Genomic DNA, 15,040 nt, shown 5'->3' with positions numbered 1-15,040 from the left:
GGAACAAGCATCCCCACAAGCAAGGAGGTTTAAGAAGTGACCAAAATGTGAAGGGGCCACAGGGAGGGAAAGAAGAGTAAGGGTTTGTAAAAGAAATGAGTAAGAAACGGTGGTTAGCTATATGAAAAAAGCATACCCAAAATTCAAACACCATACTGCCCTGTCCCCCTTTCCTTCTGGCACTGCCAAGACATTTTTAGCAGCACTGGCTTTTCTCACAGCTGGGAATGAGGGGATATTACCTCTCCTGATAAATACTCAATTCAGAGGCAAGGATGTGTCTCCCAGTCTCCAGGCTTCTCCCCATTACCAGCCCCCCCCCCCCCCCGCTGGGCATGACCAGGGCAAGGCTGCACTGCTTTGTCCCCAGGATCACCATACCCATGCAAGGATTTAAAGCTGTTTGATCTTCCAAAGATGAGGTGCTTTCAAGAAACCCTTAAAATGGGGAGAAGTGACACAAACAGGAAAAAAACACATTTGATAGGAGAGTTTTCAGGTTTTTTTCTGTATTTTCCAAGTTTGTTTTTCTTTAGTTCATTCCTCTGGTCTCTCCATCTCTTGCTCCCATGCACATGTGTGCGTTCTCTCCTTTTTGGTTGTGTGTGTTTCAGTTTTGTGGGTTTTTTTTTTTTTTTCAAGAACTTTGGATTTGCCGTTTGGTGGACAGCGCCGGTCCCAGAGGCTGGACCCCCACATGGCAGGGCTGGGATAAGGAGCAGGCCCACGGCTGCTGAGAGGATCTGTTTAAAGCCTTTGAGAATAAATTACTGCAGTTCCCAGGATGCAGGGTGGGGATTGGCAGAGGGGTTCCTGGTGGCAGCTTCCCCTAGAGTCCAAGCCACAGGGACTCCCCTGCCAGGTGAGGGAGTGTAAGGAGAGTGAGCTGGGAGCATTTCTCCACCCCCAGACCTAAAGTTTGGTTAGTTTTGTGGGCTCCCTGCCCAGCCCAGGCTCCAATCTTGAGAGCCAGTTGGGTATTTGGAAAGTTTTTGAGCAGTATGGTGCTCTAGACAAGGGGGCAGGAAGGAGAAGAGGGAGCAACAGTTTATTTTCCTTCCCCCTTCTTTGTCTTGGGGTTTCTTTTTCCTTTCCTTTTTTCTTTTTTTTTTTTTTTTGGTGTTCTCAGTCAGTGGAACAGCATGGGAGAACATGTATTTGTGTGTGTGTTTATAGGAGTTGGGGTGTGACTGGGAATTCAGTGGGGAAAGACTGAAGGACAGATTCTGTGTGTGGTGGGCAGGGCAGACATGAATGGTCAGGATGACAAGATGAGGGTGTGTCTGTGAAGACACAGGGCTAGGAGTTGTGGAGGAGTATATCTGGGGGAGGGGAGGAGGCAGGATGCTGCTGGAGGGGGTGTGTGTGTGAAGCCCACTGAGGGAGGGAACTGAAAGATTCCCATGAGGTGGGCGGAGCTGAAGATTGGGGTGAGGGATTTGAGGTCCCATCAGACACCCTTTGGGATAAGAGAGGAAGCCCTGAGGCCCTCCCCTCCCCCCAGATCTTGGTTTATCTGTTTATAAAGCTAGAAGTGTAGAGGTAGTAGTAGTTTTTGGGTTGGAGTCCGTGTGAGGTAATCTTGCTTCCTCTTTGGCAAAAGCCACGGCAGCCGTGGCAGCAGTGGCTGCGTTGGTGACGGTAATGGGTGGGCCCCCTGGGGGTGGGGCCGCCTTTCGCCTGTGGGCCGAGGAGCGCAGGTGGGAAGCCAGGGCTTCACGCCCACTCAGCAGCACCTCACATGCCAGGCAGTGGTAGGTGCAGATGGGCACCCGAAGAGGGGGTGGCACGGAACCACTAGAGCCCCGCCCAAAGAAACAGAAGGATCTCTGATGAGCAGTGGCCGGGGCCTCCCCGTCAAATGCCATCTTGCACTGGCGGCACAGGTAACGGTAGGTCACATCCACAGTGGAGATACCAGTGCTGCCTGTCAGCAGCTCGTCGGCCTCCCCGGCCTCCCCCTCTCCTGGAGCAGGCAGTTCGGGAGGCTTTGGAGGTGCTGTGGCTGTGGGCTCGGGGGGCTGGGGTGGTGGCTGCAGGAGGGCATTGGGGAGCAGTCCGATGAGTGTCTGAGGTATCACAGGGTTCATGGGAAATAGCCCCTTCTTCATGCCATAAAGCTGTTGGAAGTAGGCCCCCTGTAACTGGGGGCCAAAGACAGCCGGTGGTGTGGCCCCTCCTGCAGGGGGCAGTGGGAAGGGCAGGAACTGGCCCCCCAACAGGGCTGGGACGGTGGCCTTCAATGCTTTGAGGTTCTTGAGGGCATCAGTGGAAGAGTTGGTAGGGGCTGCAATTGGTTTTCGCTCACCAGAGACCTTGTCCCCAGAGGGCTCAGTAGGTGGGCCCGGGGTGGGGTCATTGGTGCCTGCTGTGGAGGTGTTGATTTGGTCGGGCACAGGTCTCTGAGGTAAGGGGCAGCCTGGGCCAGCAGTCTGGACCACTGTGGTAGCAGGCAGGACTGAAGTGGCGAGGCCAAGAAGGCCTGAGGAGGCTGCAGGGCCTAGGAAGATGAAAGGAATGATGAAGGATTAGCTACCTCATGGCCCCTCATCCTTCCTGCTATAGGCTACCTCCAGCCTCACTCACTCATTCCCACCACTAGCCTCCATGCTCCCTTTCCTCCCTTCTTTCCCCCAGGAGCCTGAAACAAAGGAAGACCACAGGCTATAGGAGATGGGAAGAATCAAGAGGGAAAAGGGAGGGCATGTCATTAGAGGGAAATGCTCTCTGAATTCCAACTCCTCCCAACCTTCCACTCACCTGAATTGAAAGGAGCTAAACTGCCCAATGGGGGCTGGGCCAGAGCTGGGCCGGACAAGAGAACTGGGGCCAAGCGAGGCAGGGCTGGGGCAGCCCCAAGGGGCACAGAGGCAGGTGTGGTGGCAGTTGGGGCCTTGGGAGCCAGGGATGCCTCAGGTGCTGGGGCCAAGTCGTAGCACTTGCTTTCACTCTTCAGTTGGGCTCGGACTGCCTCCTTGAGCTTGGCCAGGTGCTGGCGGGAAAAGAGATGGCCTCGGCAGGAGACATAGAAATCGTACTTGACGTCACAGTAGGGGCAGTCCGTGCGCTGGGCTCCCAAGGGGCCCTCATTGCTGCCCCCAGCCCCACCAACTGCTGCCCCCTGCAGTTTGGCCTTCTTTTCCTTGGCACGGGCATTCTGGAACCAGACCTGGATGACTCTCTTGGGCAGCCCAATCTCCTCCCCCAGCACCTCGCACTCCTGCATGGTGGGGGTGCGGTAGGCTTCATAGCAGGCTTTCATGATCTTCAGCTGCAGGCTGCTCATCTGGGTCCTGTAGCGCCGCTGCCCCATTCCATCTGGAAGCCCGGCCCCACCTGGTCCCCCACTGGTCCCTCCAGCCCCAGGGGACTCTGGTTCCGCCAGGCTGGAAGCAGATGAATCACTTAGATCTCCTGCAGATGGACTGCAAGCCTCACTCTCTGGAGAAGCTTTCACAGGTTCCTCTGGGCCCTCATCCTCACTGGGGGGAAGGGGAGGGGGAGGTGGGAGAGGTAGAGGTGGCTCTGGTGTTGGGGTGGTGGCCTCCTTCCCAGGAGGCAGAAAAGGCAGGGGCCCTATAGTAGGGGTGACTGTGGGATAGGGAAAAGCAGGTGCTTCTCTCTTTTGAGCCTCCCTCCCAGTCCCATCATCCACCTTTCCCAACAAGAGGTTGAACTTGGGGAAGGGTGCAGGGGTGGGTGTGACAGAGGGCTTGACTGCCGGATTGGGCACTCCCCCAGAGGTGCCTCGAAATTGGCCTTTCCTCTCTCGGGCCCTGGTATTCTGGAACCAGACCTGCACCACCCGCTTTTTGAGCCCCACTTCTTCAGAGATGCAGTCGAGCATCTTGCGTGTCGGATTGGAGTCCTGCATGTACCAGCGGTACAGGATCTCCAACTGCTCAGGCAGGATGGTGGTGCGCAGGCGCTTGTCCCTGGGAGGCTCACCCTCCCCTCCACCCCCTGCTTCACTGCCCGTGGGGGACAGGCTGCCATCCTCAAGCTTCCTTTTGAGCGGTGGCCCTGGCACTGGTGGAGTGCCTGCCACTAGGGGGTTTCGCTCCCCAAACACCAGCAAGGGCAGATCTATGAGGTGTGGGGAAGCACTAGGCTGCACAGATGGCAGGAAATGCAGTCTGCGGTGACTTGTCAGGAGGTCCTGGCTGGGGAAAGACATGGCACACTGGTCACAGGTGTGGAATGGGGTTGGTGAAGGAGGAGGCCTCCCTTCAGGCTCTCTGCTGTCTGGCTTTGTTGCTTCTGCTTGGCTCAGCTCCTCTCTGTCTGGAGGTTCTGGTGATGGGACCTTGGGCCCTTTGGGGGGTTCCAGGCCCTGTTCCTCCTCTGCGTCTTCCTCCTCTACCTCTTCTTCCTCTTCCCCTCTCTCTGCCTCTTCCTCTTCCTCTTCCGTGGGCTGGTCATCATAGCATTTCTTAAGGTGTCGAACCAACTCAAAAACACAGGAGAAGGTGGTGTGGCAGCGCCTGCAGCCAGAGACTCCCCCAGTGCCTCCTACTGTTGGTGTAGGCCCCCCTTCACTGGCATTTTTGCGTGCTTTCTGGCGGGCATTCTGGAACCACACTACCACCACACGGCTAGCCAGGCCCAAGAGACTTGCAAGCCGCTCCACCTCTCCATCCTTGGGGTAGGCACTGGTCTCAAAGAAAGACTGCAGAGCTTGGGTCTGGAACTCTGTGAACTTGGTTCTGGAGAATCGGCGGCCTGCAGGCACTAGGGGAGGAAGATTCCCTCTGGAGTTTTCTTCCTCCTCGGAGGGCCAGTGTCCTCCTGTCCGGCTTCGCTCCTCAGGGGGATGGGCCCCCCCTGTCTCAGGCTCTGGCACCAAGAAGGGTGGACCCAGTTGGGGAGCAGGTGAATCCAGAGACCCATCAGGAGGTTTGGGAGGCTCTGCAGGGGGCGGGTACAGGCTATCATAGCTCTTTCGAAACTGAGCAGCATAACGGCTCAGGGCCTCAAAGGGCAAAAAGCGGCAGTGGACATGCTCCTCGTGTGTCTTGAGGATGAGCATATTAGAGAAGAGTTTCCCACAGGCCCTGCAGGCCAGCTTATCCCCACCCCCCAGGGCTTCTGGTGGGGGTGGGGTCGGAGGAGGGGGTACAGCCTGTTTCCCCTCATTGTATTGGATCACCAGCTCAAAGCCAAAGTTTTCTAGAAGGGCTTTAGCTGCAGTGCAGGTTGCCTCATTGGGTGTTGGTTGAGGGGGTGAGGCTGTCCCTGCCTCGGTTCCCTCTTCAGCCATGGGGGGCCGCTCCCATTCCTGCTCAGCCAGCTCTGCCTTTGGGGGTGGGGGTTGGGGAGGAGGGGTGGCAGCTGGCAGAGATAGCAGGGGCGCAGGCCCAGCCAATGCCAGCTTAGGCCCCACCTTGAGGTCATGGAGGTAGAAGGGCAGGAGCAGCTGCTGCTGCTGGAGCTTAAGCAGTGATTCGGGCACCAAAGGGAAAGGGGGCAGGACAGGTGGGGTGAAGAGAGGAGCTGGGAATCGGTGTAGGTCCAAGGGAGGGGGAGGAGGAGACAAGAAGGGCAATCCAGATATGAAGCCATTGGGGTCGGGGCCCTTCTTATCAGTGCCTGCCTCCCCCTCAGTTTCGCCTTCTTTGGGCTCTTCTTGGCCACCACGGTCTGGTCCCTCAGTCTTGGCATCAGTCTTGGACCCCCGTGAACGAGTCTGGTGCAGAACTGAGCGCATGTGGATCTCCAGGGTGGAGCTCTGGTTGTAGGAGACTCGGCAGACTGTGCACTTAAAGGGCTTGTCTGTGGCAGCAGGGGTAGCAGGTGCTGTGCCAGCCTCTCCCCGGGCAGGGCTGGAGGGGTCAATGGCAGCCTTCTTCATCTTGTGCAGGTGGGAGACAGAGTTATAATGGACCAGGAGGATATTCTTCTGTGTGAAGGACTCTTTACACACAGTGCACTTATAGGGCCGGGCAGGGTCCAGAAACTTGTCCAGGGCAAAGTTGGTGGTCTTCCGATAGGTCAAAGGGTGTCGAGAGTCAGCTGGAGCTGGTTCTGCAGGGCGGAGCTCTCCAGCAGTCCCCTCTTCCTCCTCAGTCATAGTGGATGGAGGAGCCATTTCTTCAGCCTGGGCATCAAGTCGAGGGGCTGGAGATGGGGCTGGAGAGGGGGGTTGGTCAGGGCTTCCTGTGGGCTTGTCTGGGGCCTCAGCTGAGGGCAGGGGAGGCTCAGGAAGAGAATCGGGACTCGCTTCTGGGGTCAGGTGAGGGCCTTCTAGGGGAGAGAAGGGGTTGCAATGAGAAGGGAACTTTAAGTCAAACCCCACCCATTCAATATCTAGGGCAACTGATCCTTGCCTCAGTTGCCTTCAGACCTTCATGGTCTGTGTAGCCCAGGTCCCCTTTCCTGCCACCTTGGGAGGTTTGCCATCCCTTCCTTACCTGCTGCCTGGTCTCTGCTGGGTGCAGGCTCTGGCCTGGGAGCCAGGGGCTCTGGGCCATCCCCCAGAGGGCTGAGAGAGGGCCCAGGCAGCACTTTGGTCATAAAGGTCATCTCTACGGTTGTGGCCTGTAAGGGAAGAAATCCCAGTGACTTCCCTCCCAACCCCTGGCTACTCCTATGCCTGTGCCCAGCCCTTTTTCACAGCTCCAGCCTCCTCTGGACAAACCTCCCACCTAACGTCTGCTTTTCCCACCCACAGAGGAAAGGGCCTGGGCTGCACCTCTCCTGTCTGACCACCCAGGCCTGCTGTGGAACAGCTCTTCTCAGGACTTAGTGGAAGTGAAGGAAATGCTTAGCTTCCTCACAGGCAAGTAGAGGCAACTTATTAGATAAGCTCCACTGTGAGGTTCCCTCCAACCCTAAAATCTACTTTCAAATCTGTAAAATGCTGTTTCCTTCACCAACACCCACCCCCAACACACACACTAGCCAAGCACCCCCTCCTTTGCCTCCCTTCTTGCTCCTCCTGCCGGGCCTTACAGGGCCCTGCATGAGTATTCACCCAGCCTGTACTCACCACAAGCAGCAGCTTCTCAACGCACTCCGGCACCACGTTGTGAAGGTGGCTCAGGTGGAAGTGCAGGGCAGGCCGGCCCACCAGCTGCTCCTGGCACAGTGGGCACCTGTACTTGGGCTGCACTGCATGTTGAGAGAGTGCATGAGCCCTCACCTGCTCAGACTCTGGGCTCAGGAAGCTGCAGTATGGACAGCAGTATACCTGGGGGACACATGGGAGGTGGATGGGGTGTCAGGGACAGGTGGGACCTACCATCACTCATCCTTTGGGCTCCTGGACACAGCAAAATCCCCCACTCCCAATAGAGGAGGAGTGAGCCCAAGAGGAAGGCATCACTGTGGACCCAACCACAGTCCTGAAAGTTGGCTCCTCCCTCATTTCCCATGGACTGGGACAAAGGCCTAAGCTAGGCCACCACCTTGCCTTGCCTTCTTTCTTTGTCTGGCCCTCTCCCTCCATCCTGGCTTCTTTTTCTTCGGTGTGTCTTTCCCTGTTTCTGCTGCCCTACTCAGTTCTCCAGCTGACAGTACAAGCCCTGTACCTACCTCCCAGGGATTTAGTTTTCTTTTCTTAACCACCCTCACACTGCCTGTATCTTCTCCCTGAAATGGTTCCCCTTCCCTCTGGCACTTCCAGGACCCAGAGTCTCCCTTGTCTTGGTCTTTGTGCCTCCCCAAGGCCCCTGAACTAAGTGTCTCAGGTAGGCGCCCTCCCTACCTGTCTGCTCAGAAGCCAGCTCATTCTCCCTCAGAGGCTCAGCAGTTTCCACTTTCTTTTCCTTCTTTTATTTTTCTTCTCTTCTTAATACAAACATTCACCATAGCTCCCCCAGTGGCTCAGGAAATTCTGGCCTGGCTCTTTTAGTGCATTACCACCCACACCTCTGGAGGGTGGGACTGAGGAGCCTGGGGTAGGGCCTGGGAAGCCCCTGTTTCCCCCTTAGTCACCTGATTGCCTGTCTGCCAGCCTGCATTTGTCTCCCTGGCTCACTTCCTATCCTTCCCCCTCTGCTATCAGTCCAGGCCTGTGTGCCAGAAAAGGGATGCTCATCTGAATGTACCTAGGCCTAGGAGCAGACATCTGAGTGGGTCTGTTGAGGGAGTAGGAGTTAGGAGGAGGGAAAGCTGAGGACATAAGCCATTACTACAGCAGTTTGCAGGAAAGCAGTCATGATAAATACTGCATATTGCAGCTCCAGTTTGGAGAGCTGTGAGGCACAGGATGGCACCTCAAGACCAAAGGCTGGGAGTCCCCCAAAATCAATCAGGCCACAGAGCTAAACTACTGGGGCCTGCCTAGGTCAGGCAGAGGACTGGGTCTGGAGACTTAGAGATTTGCAGAGGTTGCTGTCTGGGTGAATCATCTGGGCTGGTGCCTCTGCTCTCAGGAGGTGGTGCCAGAACACTTCCATCCAGGTTCAGGGCTTCCGGCAGGAGATGAACATCCACATCTGGTTGTCTTTCTTCCCATGGCAGAAATAAAGAGCTGGGCAGCAGCTAGTTTTTTTGGTTTTGCCTTTCTCTCTTCATTTCTTCACTTCTTTCCTCCCTCTGCCTACCTCCAATTTTTCCTGCCCTCAATACAGCTTCTCTCTTCACATTTCCCTCCAATTCCTGCCATTCTTTCCTCATCTCCCTCAGTGCTCCACCCCTGGGGGCCAGCTCTGCCCCCTGTTGGTGCTCAACACCCATAACTGGGCCCAGGTGGAATTTCTTAGATGTATTCTGAATGAAATAAGTCACAAGCACGACAAAATTAGGTCTTCAGTCTGAAATCTCTGTAAAGCTCTGCTGATTATAATTTCTGCCTTCAGAACATGAGCAGATCTCAATAAAACTAGATCCCCACCCCCCTCAGCTCTTCCCAGTTACCCCAGTTCTGACCGTGGTCTGGCTGGCACTGTCTCCAGGAGGGCCAGTCTTGTTCTCTGCCTCTTCAGAAGCTGAAGATGAAAGGAGAGGAGATTAAGAGATTCTACAGACCTCCCTCTTCCTTTCACAGACCCCCAGCTCTTAAGATGACCTGATTTGTAGCACAGAGCTTCCAAAGTAGGGGGTTGGGCTCTGGGGAAAGGGAGAAAGGGAAAGAAAGTAGAGCTATACTGAGTACAGTGAGGGGAGGCTGACTCAGCAGGGCTGACCCCAGGTTAGCAGGATGGCCAGGTTTGGGTCCTCGAAGAGAATAGAAGCACCGAGCCTTCTGTGGCTCTGCCTCCCTTCCCTCTGATGTGTCCTTTCTTTTGATCACTTTGGCTCCTTTATCCTGAGCCTTGCTGGGTGTGTGGGTTACTGCAAGGTTCCGTGAACATCTCAGAATGTATTAGGATTGGGGTGGGGGGGCCAAGGGATGGAGGGAAAAGGACCAAATGAGCAACTCACCCAATTGTTCTGTCTTGCTCTGGGCATCTTTCTCAGGGGTGGGTGGCTCAGGGAAGGGGGCAACAGGAGCCTTCCCTGTGAGAGTGAGGGGAGAGTCAGCTTACAAGGATGAAGCATCAGGATGGGGAGGAGATAGAGCAGAGAAAGCAGGACAAGCAGCCAGGCAATGAGGGAGAAAACAGATGGATAAATCAACAGGCAGGGGAGGGCAAAAAGAATTGCAGAGGACAAGGGGAGAGAATTACAGTTAGAATTGGTAGGATCTAAGAATCATCTCTGGGAGTCCAGCCCTGTCACTTGAAGATGAGCAAACAAGTCCAGTGGCAGGTAACAGATACAGGACCAAACTCAGCTCCTTGACTTGACTGATCCTGGAAGTGAGGAGCCCAGAAATGTAGAGGGAGGGCATTGAAGAAGGAAGGTGAGGTTGAATGGAAGCAGCTGTGGTGAGCAGGAGGCAGAGGTCTAACTGGGAGAGGAGATTACCACTCAAGCAAGAATTGACAGATGTGTAGGAATTTATTTTCGGTGGCGGCCTAATTAAAGTGTTAAAGTTCCTTAACTCCATTCAGCCTTGCGCCAGGATCGTTAGCTATTGATCTGGGCCCCTCCGGCACTTAACTCCAGCCAGCATATTGGCAATTCAATTAGCACCAGTCAATGCTGCCTATTCCTGGTTCCTGCTGTCCGTGCCCTCACCCTCACCCACCACTGGCCTCTATGAAGCCTGGACGCTCTGTGCACCTCTGACAGCCCCTTCCAGGCCCTCATCCTGCACTGTCTGAGTCAGTGGCACCTGATGGGCCGTTCAGTTTCTACAGGTACAACCTGAGCTGCCTTGGGGGACCCTCAGCCCAGCCTTCAGGCTGAAGACCTCCTAGGAGACAGGAAAAGGCTGGGGAGCTTGTCAAGGGCTTCCCATGCTGCCTTCAGACCATGCCCACAGCTCCCATCAGTTTCTGATATGTCCTGGCCCATTCTTTTCTTTCTGCCTCTGATGTTCCTGACCAGCTCCTGCCTACCCCTTACCCAGCATTGCTAGGACACTGGTCAATACTTGGAATCACTGGGTGACTCCTCATCTCTCTTCCTGTTCTCTGTTCTCTACCTAACAAAGTCCATGCCCTTCTCTGCCTCCTCCCTCCAACAGCCTCTTGTTTCCCCCTTTGCTCGGCAGCCCCACTGTTCCTGATATCTGGTTTTGTCACCTCTTTACAGCTCCTTTCCACCTGCTATTGAGTGCCCACAGACCCATTCCTCCTTGTATCACTTTCTCGTCAGCCCTCAACTCCCGTGCCAGCTGCCCTCCCTGCCCACCCTTCCCCTCCAGTCCCCTCTTCCTCACCTGGAGTCCGGAGCTGTCCGTGGCTGAAGCTCAGGATGCTCTGAAGAGCTGAGAACCCTTCCTCAGCTACTGGGCCACTTTGTAACAACTGTAGGCGCCGCTGGGCTTGGGCATCACGATGGGCTGGTGCTCGCAGGTGCTGCAGCATGGCCAGGCGAGAGGGCGTCTCCCAGGCACACAGCAGACAGCGGAACAGCCCCAGCTCTGCCCCTGCTGCTGGCCCCTCCATCTCCAGCAGAAACTGGAAAAACAGAAAGAGGCTACTCAGGCCCAGAAGGAACAGACACCTCCAGATCTTGGGGGCTCCTTTGCCTTCCTGCAAGGGAGCCTGACCGGCATCAGCCCCTCCCTACCAAGCCCTTCCACCCTCCTGAGCTCCCCTATTCCTTCCTAAGGCCACCTGAGCATTAGAGTATCACTGCTTCCCCCCCCCCCCCCCATTCTTCTCTTCCTCCTACCCATCCTGGACTCTCCTAGTTTGTGAATGGAATCTCATTCTGTTCTTAAACTTCTGGCGATAAGATGGGCTGAGCAGAGGCAGATTCCTCCCTCTAGCCCAAACAAAAGCTGAATAAAATATCGGATTCACTTTATCCAAGTCCACCATCCTTGGTCTCTTTCTCCACATGTTTTTACTAAATAGCATATTACCCTGGTGCATATGTACCTTTTTCTCAAGTTCTGCCACGATGGGTTTTCCCATCCCTTTCCCATTCTGCATATCCATCCCCATGCCTTCTTCCCTCTCCCCAGAGGCTGTCTGTTCTGCCCTTCACCCCAGGCTTTTCTGCCCCTCACCTTATAGACCTGGCTGTTTTCCTCATGGGCTGCCCCCCGGGCGTGCAGCTGCATCTTCTCTTTGCTATTGGACTCAAAGTCACAGATGTTGCAGCGCAGGTGCAGGGGGGACACAGACCCATAAGGAGTCCCATCTCCCAGAGGCATGAGGGAGGGAGTGCCTGTGGCCCCACTGCCCTCCCTCAGGTGAGCTGCCAGCTGGTACTTCTGAGCATGTTTGTCGGTCTTGAGGTGGAGTTGGAAGTTGGCCTTGAGCTGGGTGCCATAGCAGCAGAGTTTGCAGCGGTGGGTATCACCAGCCACCTCCTTCCATTCAGCCTCCGGGAGACTGCGGCCCATGCTGCAGTGGTAGAGCAGCAGCTCCAGGTTGTCGGTGCTGAAGGCCTGGCACACGAGGCAGCGGAATACCTTCAGAGATGGGCTGTCATCTGGGGGCGGCGAGGTGGGCAGGCCATCAGACAAGGAGCCCAGGAGCTGACTTTGAGGCAGGTGGGTGTCCGGGGAGAGGCTACCAGGGGCTAGGGGACAGAGACACATTAGTGGCCAGAGGAATGGAGCAGGGTCGGCTTGGTCTGTGGGAATGTGGGTGGTGGGTAAATGAGGATAGTGCTGAGGTTACCTAAGTAGGAGAGAGCAGGGAATTGAGTTTAACCCTGGAAGGGGGAGGGAAGGGGAAGAGGAGCAAAGCCCAAGGAGCTTACCAGGTGTAGGGAACTTTCGGGCAGGTGCTCCGAGCTGGTGGAAGCCGTTGAGAAGCAGCTGGGTCTCCAGGGGCTTGTCTGGCCTCAGCCCAGGGCCAGGCAAGGGAGCCTGGGGCTGCCCTAGAGCCTGTGGCCCAAAGTACTGGAAGAGTTCAGGGGTGGTGGTGGGGGCAGCCCCTGCTGGAGGCGGAGGGCCTGGCCCCACCAGCCCAGGTGGCAGGCCCAGTGGCAGCCCCTGGTGGAGCATGAGGACATTCTGCATGTGCTTCTCAGAGGTCATGTGGATGCGCAGGTTGCGAGAGATGTTGGTCTCATAGCTGCACACCTTGCACTGCCAGGATGATTTGGTCTTGGGCTCCTTGTCCCCTGAGGAGGGCGGCAGCGATGCCTCTGGGGGGCTTCCCTGCCCACCAGGCCCTCCCTGGAAACCCTGCAGGTTGGCCAGGTGCTTGTCAGACTGCATGTGGATGCTGAGGTTGCCCTTGGTGGTGGTGGAGTAGTTGCAGATGTCACAGCGGTAGGGCTTGTAGCCACAGTTGTAGCTTTCTCCGCGTGCGAGGCGGGGGTGGGCCCCCCCAGCGCTGCAGTAGCTGCAGTGACTGTTGCTTTCAGGGTGCTTCTCCCGCATGTGCACGTCCAGCGTCTGCTGGTACTTGTAGTGCCAGTTGCACTTGGGACACTTGAGCGTCTTGCAGGAGTTGCGTGAGTGTAGCAAAGACATGTGGCTGGACAGGCTGAGGCCCTGGAAGGCTGCAGGGGCTGGAGTGTAGTCGTCAGCTAGGCGGTAGGGCTGGGGAGGGTCACTGGGGTCTTCAGGAGAGCCCGCTGGGACAGGGAGAGTGCCCCCCTCCTTGGAGGTGGGTGAACTTTGGTTGAGTGGGGGACAGAGCCCTCCATCCTCTTCTTGCCCCTCGGGGAACCAATGTGGCCCTGCCTCGCCTGCTGCCGTTGGTGATTCTTTGGCTTGGGTTAGGCTGGGGTCCCAGGTTGCTGGGATTGTGGATGGGGAGGGTGGACTGAGGGCCATGACTTCTGTGGGCAGAACAAGTGCCTGTGTTTCTGCCTCAGCGGGGCCATCTTCCGTCTGGGCTACATTCGCCTCTAGGTTCACTGTGCTGCTGTTGTCAAGGGGTATTTCTGAAGGGGGGCAGGCAGGTGGTTTTGGTTCCAGAAAGCTTAGGAGGGCCATGCAGCCCTCATCCCCCTCCTGGAGCACAGCTGGGTTGCCCGGCAGGCCCTGGTGTTGAGCAGGGGTCAGCTTCATCCCGTGAGACTGTGTATGACCAATGAAGGCCTGGGGCCGGCTGAAACCCAGGCGGCACAGGAGGCAGAGCCAGAACAGTGCCCTGCGGTCTCCCCCGCTGCTCCCGATGGGACCATCTTTGGGATCTCTGGGTGGGTTTGGTGCCAGCTGGTAGCTCCAGAAGGCTCCATCCCTTCCCTCACAGGCGGCCGGAGATGGCGCTGAGGTATCATGGGACAGAATTTGGTCAGAAGAACTAAAGCCTTGGATTGGGTCAAAGCCATATTGGATGTGAAGGGCAGTGAGGTGTGCAGGGGGCGGGCGGGGTAGGTTGGGCTCTTCCTTGATGTCTACCTCGCCCCAGGGGAAGCCCTTTGGTAACAGCAGTTCACTGCCACCTGGCAGGGACAGCTTGGCCACTAGGCAGGCCTCACCGCCAGCTGTGAAGAATAAATGGTTGCTTAGGTCCACAGGAGGGAGCCCTCCTCCTTCCTCCTCCTGCTCCTTGTCCTCTGGTGGGAAACCACCATAGCCAGGCTCTTCTTGGGGCTCCCCAATCTCCTTTGGTGGGATGAGGCCACAGCCTGAATCCAGGGGCTGTCTCCCTGATTCTGAGGGCCTCATGCTCTCAGAGGTGGAGGGGGCAGCAGGGGGATCTTTGGTGACAAGATCAGGGGGGGTGCCGGGGGAGGAGGTGTCCGGAGGCGGGGAGGGGGCATTGTGCCCAGGGGTTGGGGTGGTGCCAGCAGTAGAGGATGAGCTAAGGGTGGCCATGGTAGACGGAGGAGTGCTGGGGGTTCATCTCAGCACGACAGCCAATACCCTGTAAGACAAACACAGAGAGAGCAGTGTTGTCAGGTAGCAGGGGAGACAGTCAGCAGTTGACTCTCCTACTACTCCAGCCCCACCCTCTTCCCTGAGCACCAGACTCAGGTACCCATTTGCCACACTGAAGCTTCACTTAGTGTCTAACAGGCTTCAAACTTAACATGTCTAAAATCAGAACTCTTTATTTCTCCCCTGAATTTACTCTTCCTCATCTTTCCTATCTCAGAATTTGGTACAACCATTTATCTGGTTGCTTAAGCTAAAAAACCTAAAAGTTTTGTCTTGCCCCGCCATGTGCAATTCAAGAGCAACCTCTCAAACACGTGTCAGATCCCTCCATTTGTCTTCATGCACACCAGCACCAGCCTGGCCCCAGCCATTCTCACCTCTCTCCTGAGCTAATGCAGTGGATTCCACCTTGGCCCCCACTTCCACCACTGCCCCTCCAAACCAGTTAGTTCCCACCTAGCATCCAGAATGAGCTTTCATTTAATTCTCAATTACAAAAAATGTCACATATAAAAGTAGACCAAATAATATAAGGAACACCTTTGTACTTATCACCCAGCATCAACCGTCATCAACTCATGGCCAATCTTGTTTCATCTATATCCTCACCCACTTCTGCCTTTTCCTGTATGGTTTTAAAGCAAATTTCACACATTATAAAGAATCATCCTTTAAAATGTAAATCATACTATATTCTGCTTAAAACCCATCAGTGATTTCTCACTGCTTTGTAAATAAAATCCAAACTTC

General features: G+C 55.8%; 1 protein-coding gene across 2 annotated transcripts; it reads right to left on the bottom strand.

The window, feature by feature from the left end:
* Nucleotides 1–524: 524 nt before the first annotated feature.
* ZFHX2 (zinc finger homeobox 2) lies at nucleotides 525–14,242 on the bottom strand (the record flags this gene model as incomplete). 2 transcript variants are annotated; one of them, XM_081159130.1, is made up of 9 exons in its annotated part: nucleotides 525–2,500; nucleotides 2,761–6,243; nucleotides 6,411–6,537; nucleotides 6,989–7,189; nucleotides 8,872–8,930; nucleotides 9,367–9,441; nucleotides 10,712–10,952; nucleotides 11,510–12,027; nucleotides 12,211–14,242. In XM_081159130.1, 9 exons carry the CDS (start codon nucleotides 14,225–14,227, stop codon nucleotides 1,521–1,523), a joined length of 7,701 nt encoding a protein of 2,566 aa, XP_081015256.1. In that variant the 3' UTR covers nucleotides 525–1,520. The 2 variants fall into 2 exon arrangements, with proteins under 2 accessions (XP_081015256.1, XP_081015255.1); XM_081159129.1 differs by having other exon boundaries at nucleotides 8,860–8,930; nucleotides 12,211–14,227.
* Nucleotides 14,243–15,040: the final 798 nt, after the last annotated feature.

This window comes from Miniopterus schreibersii (assembly GCF_964146895.1).
Source record: "Miniopterus schreibersii genome assembly, chromosome: 1".
In the NCBI taxonomy this organism is placed as follows: Eukaryota; Metazoa; Chordata; class Mammalia; order Chiroptera; family Miniopteridae; genus Miniopterus; species Miniopterus schreibersii.
The sequence above is the reverse complement of the archived record's forward strand: the minus strand, read 5'-3'. Positions and strand labels throughout refer to the sequence as shown.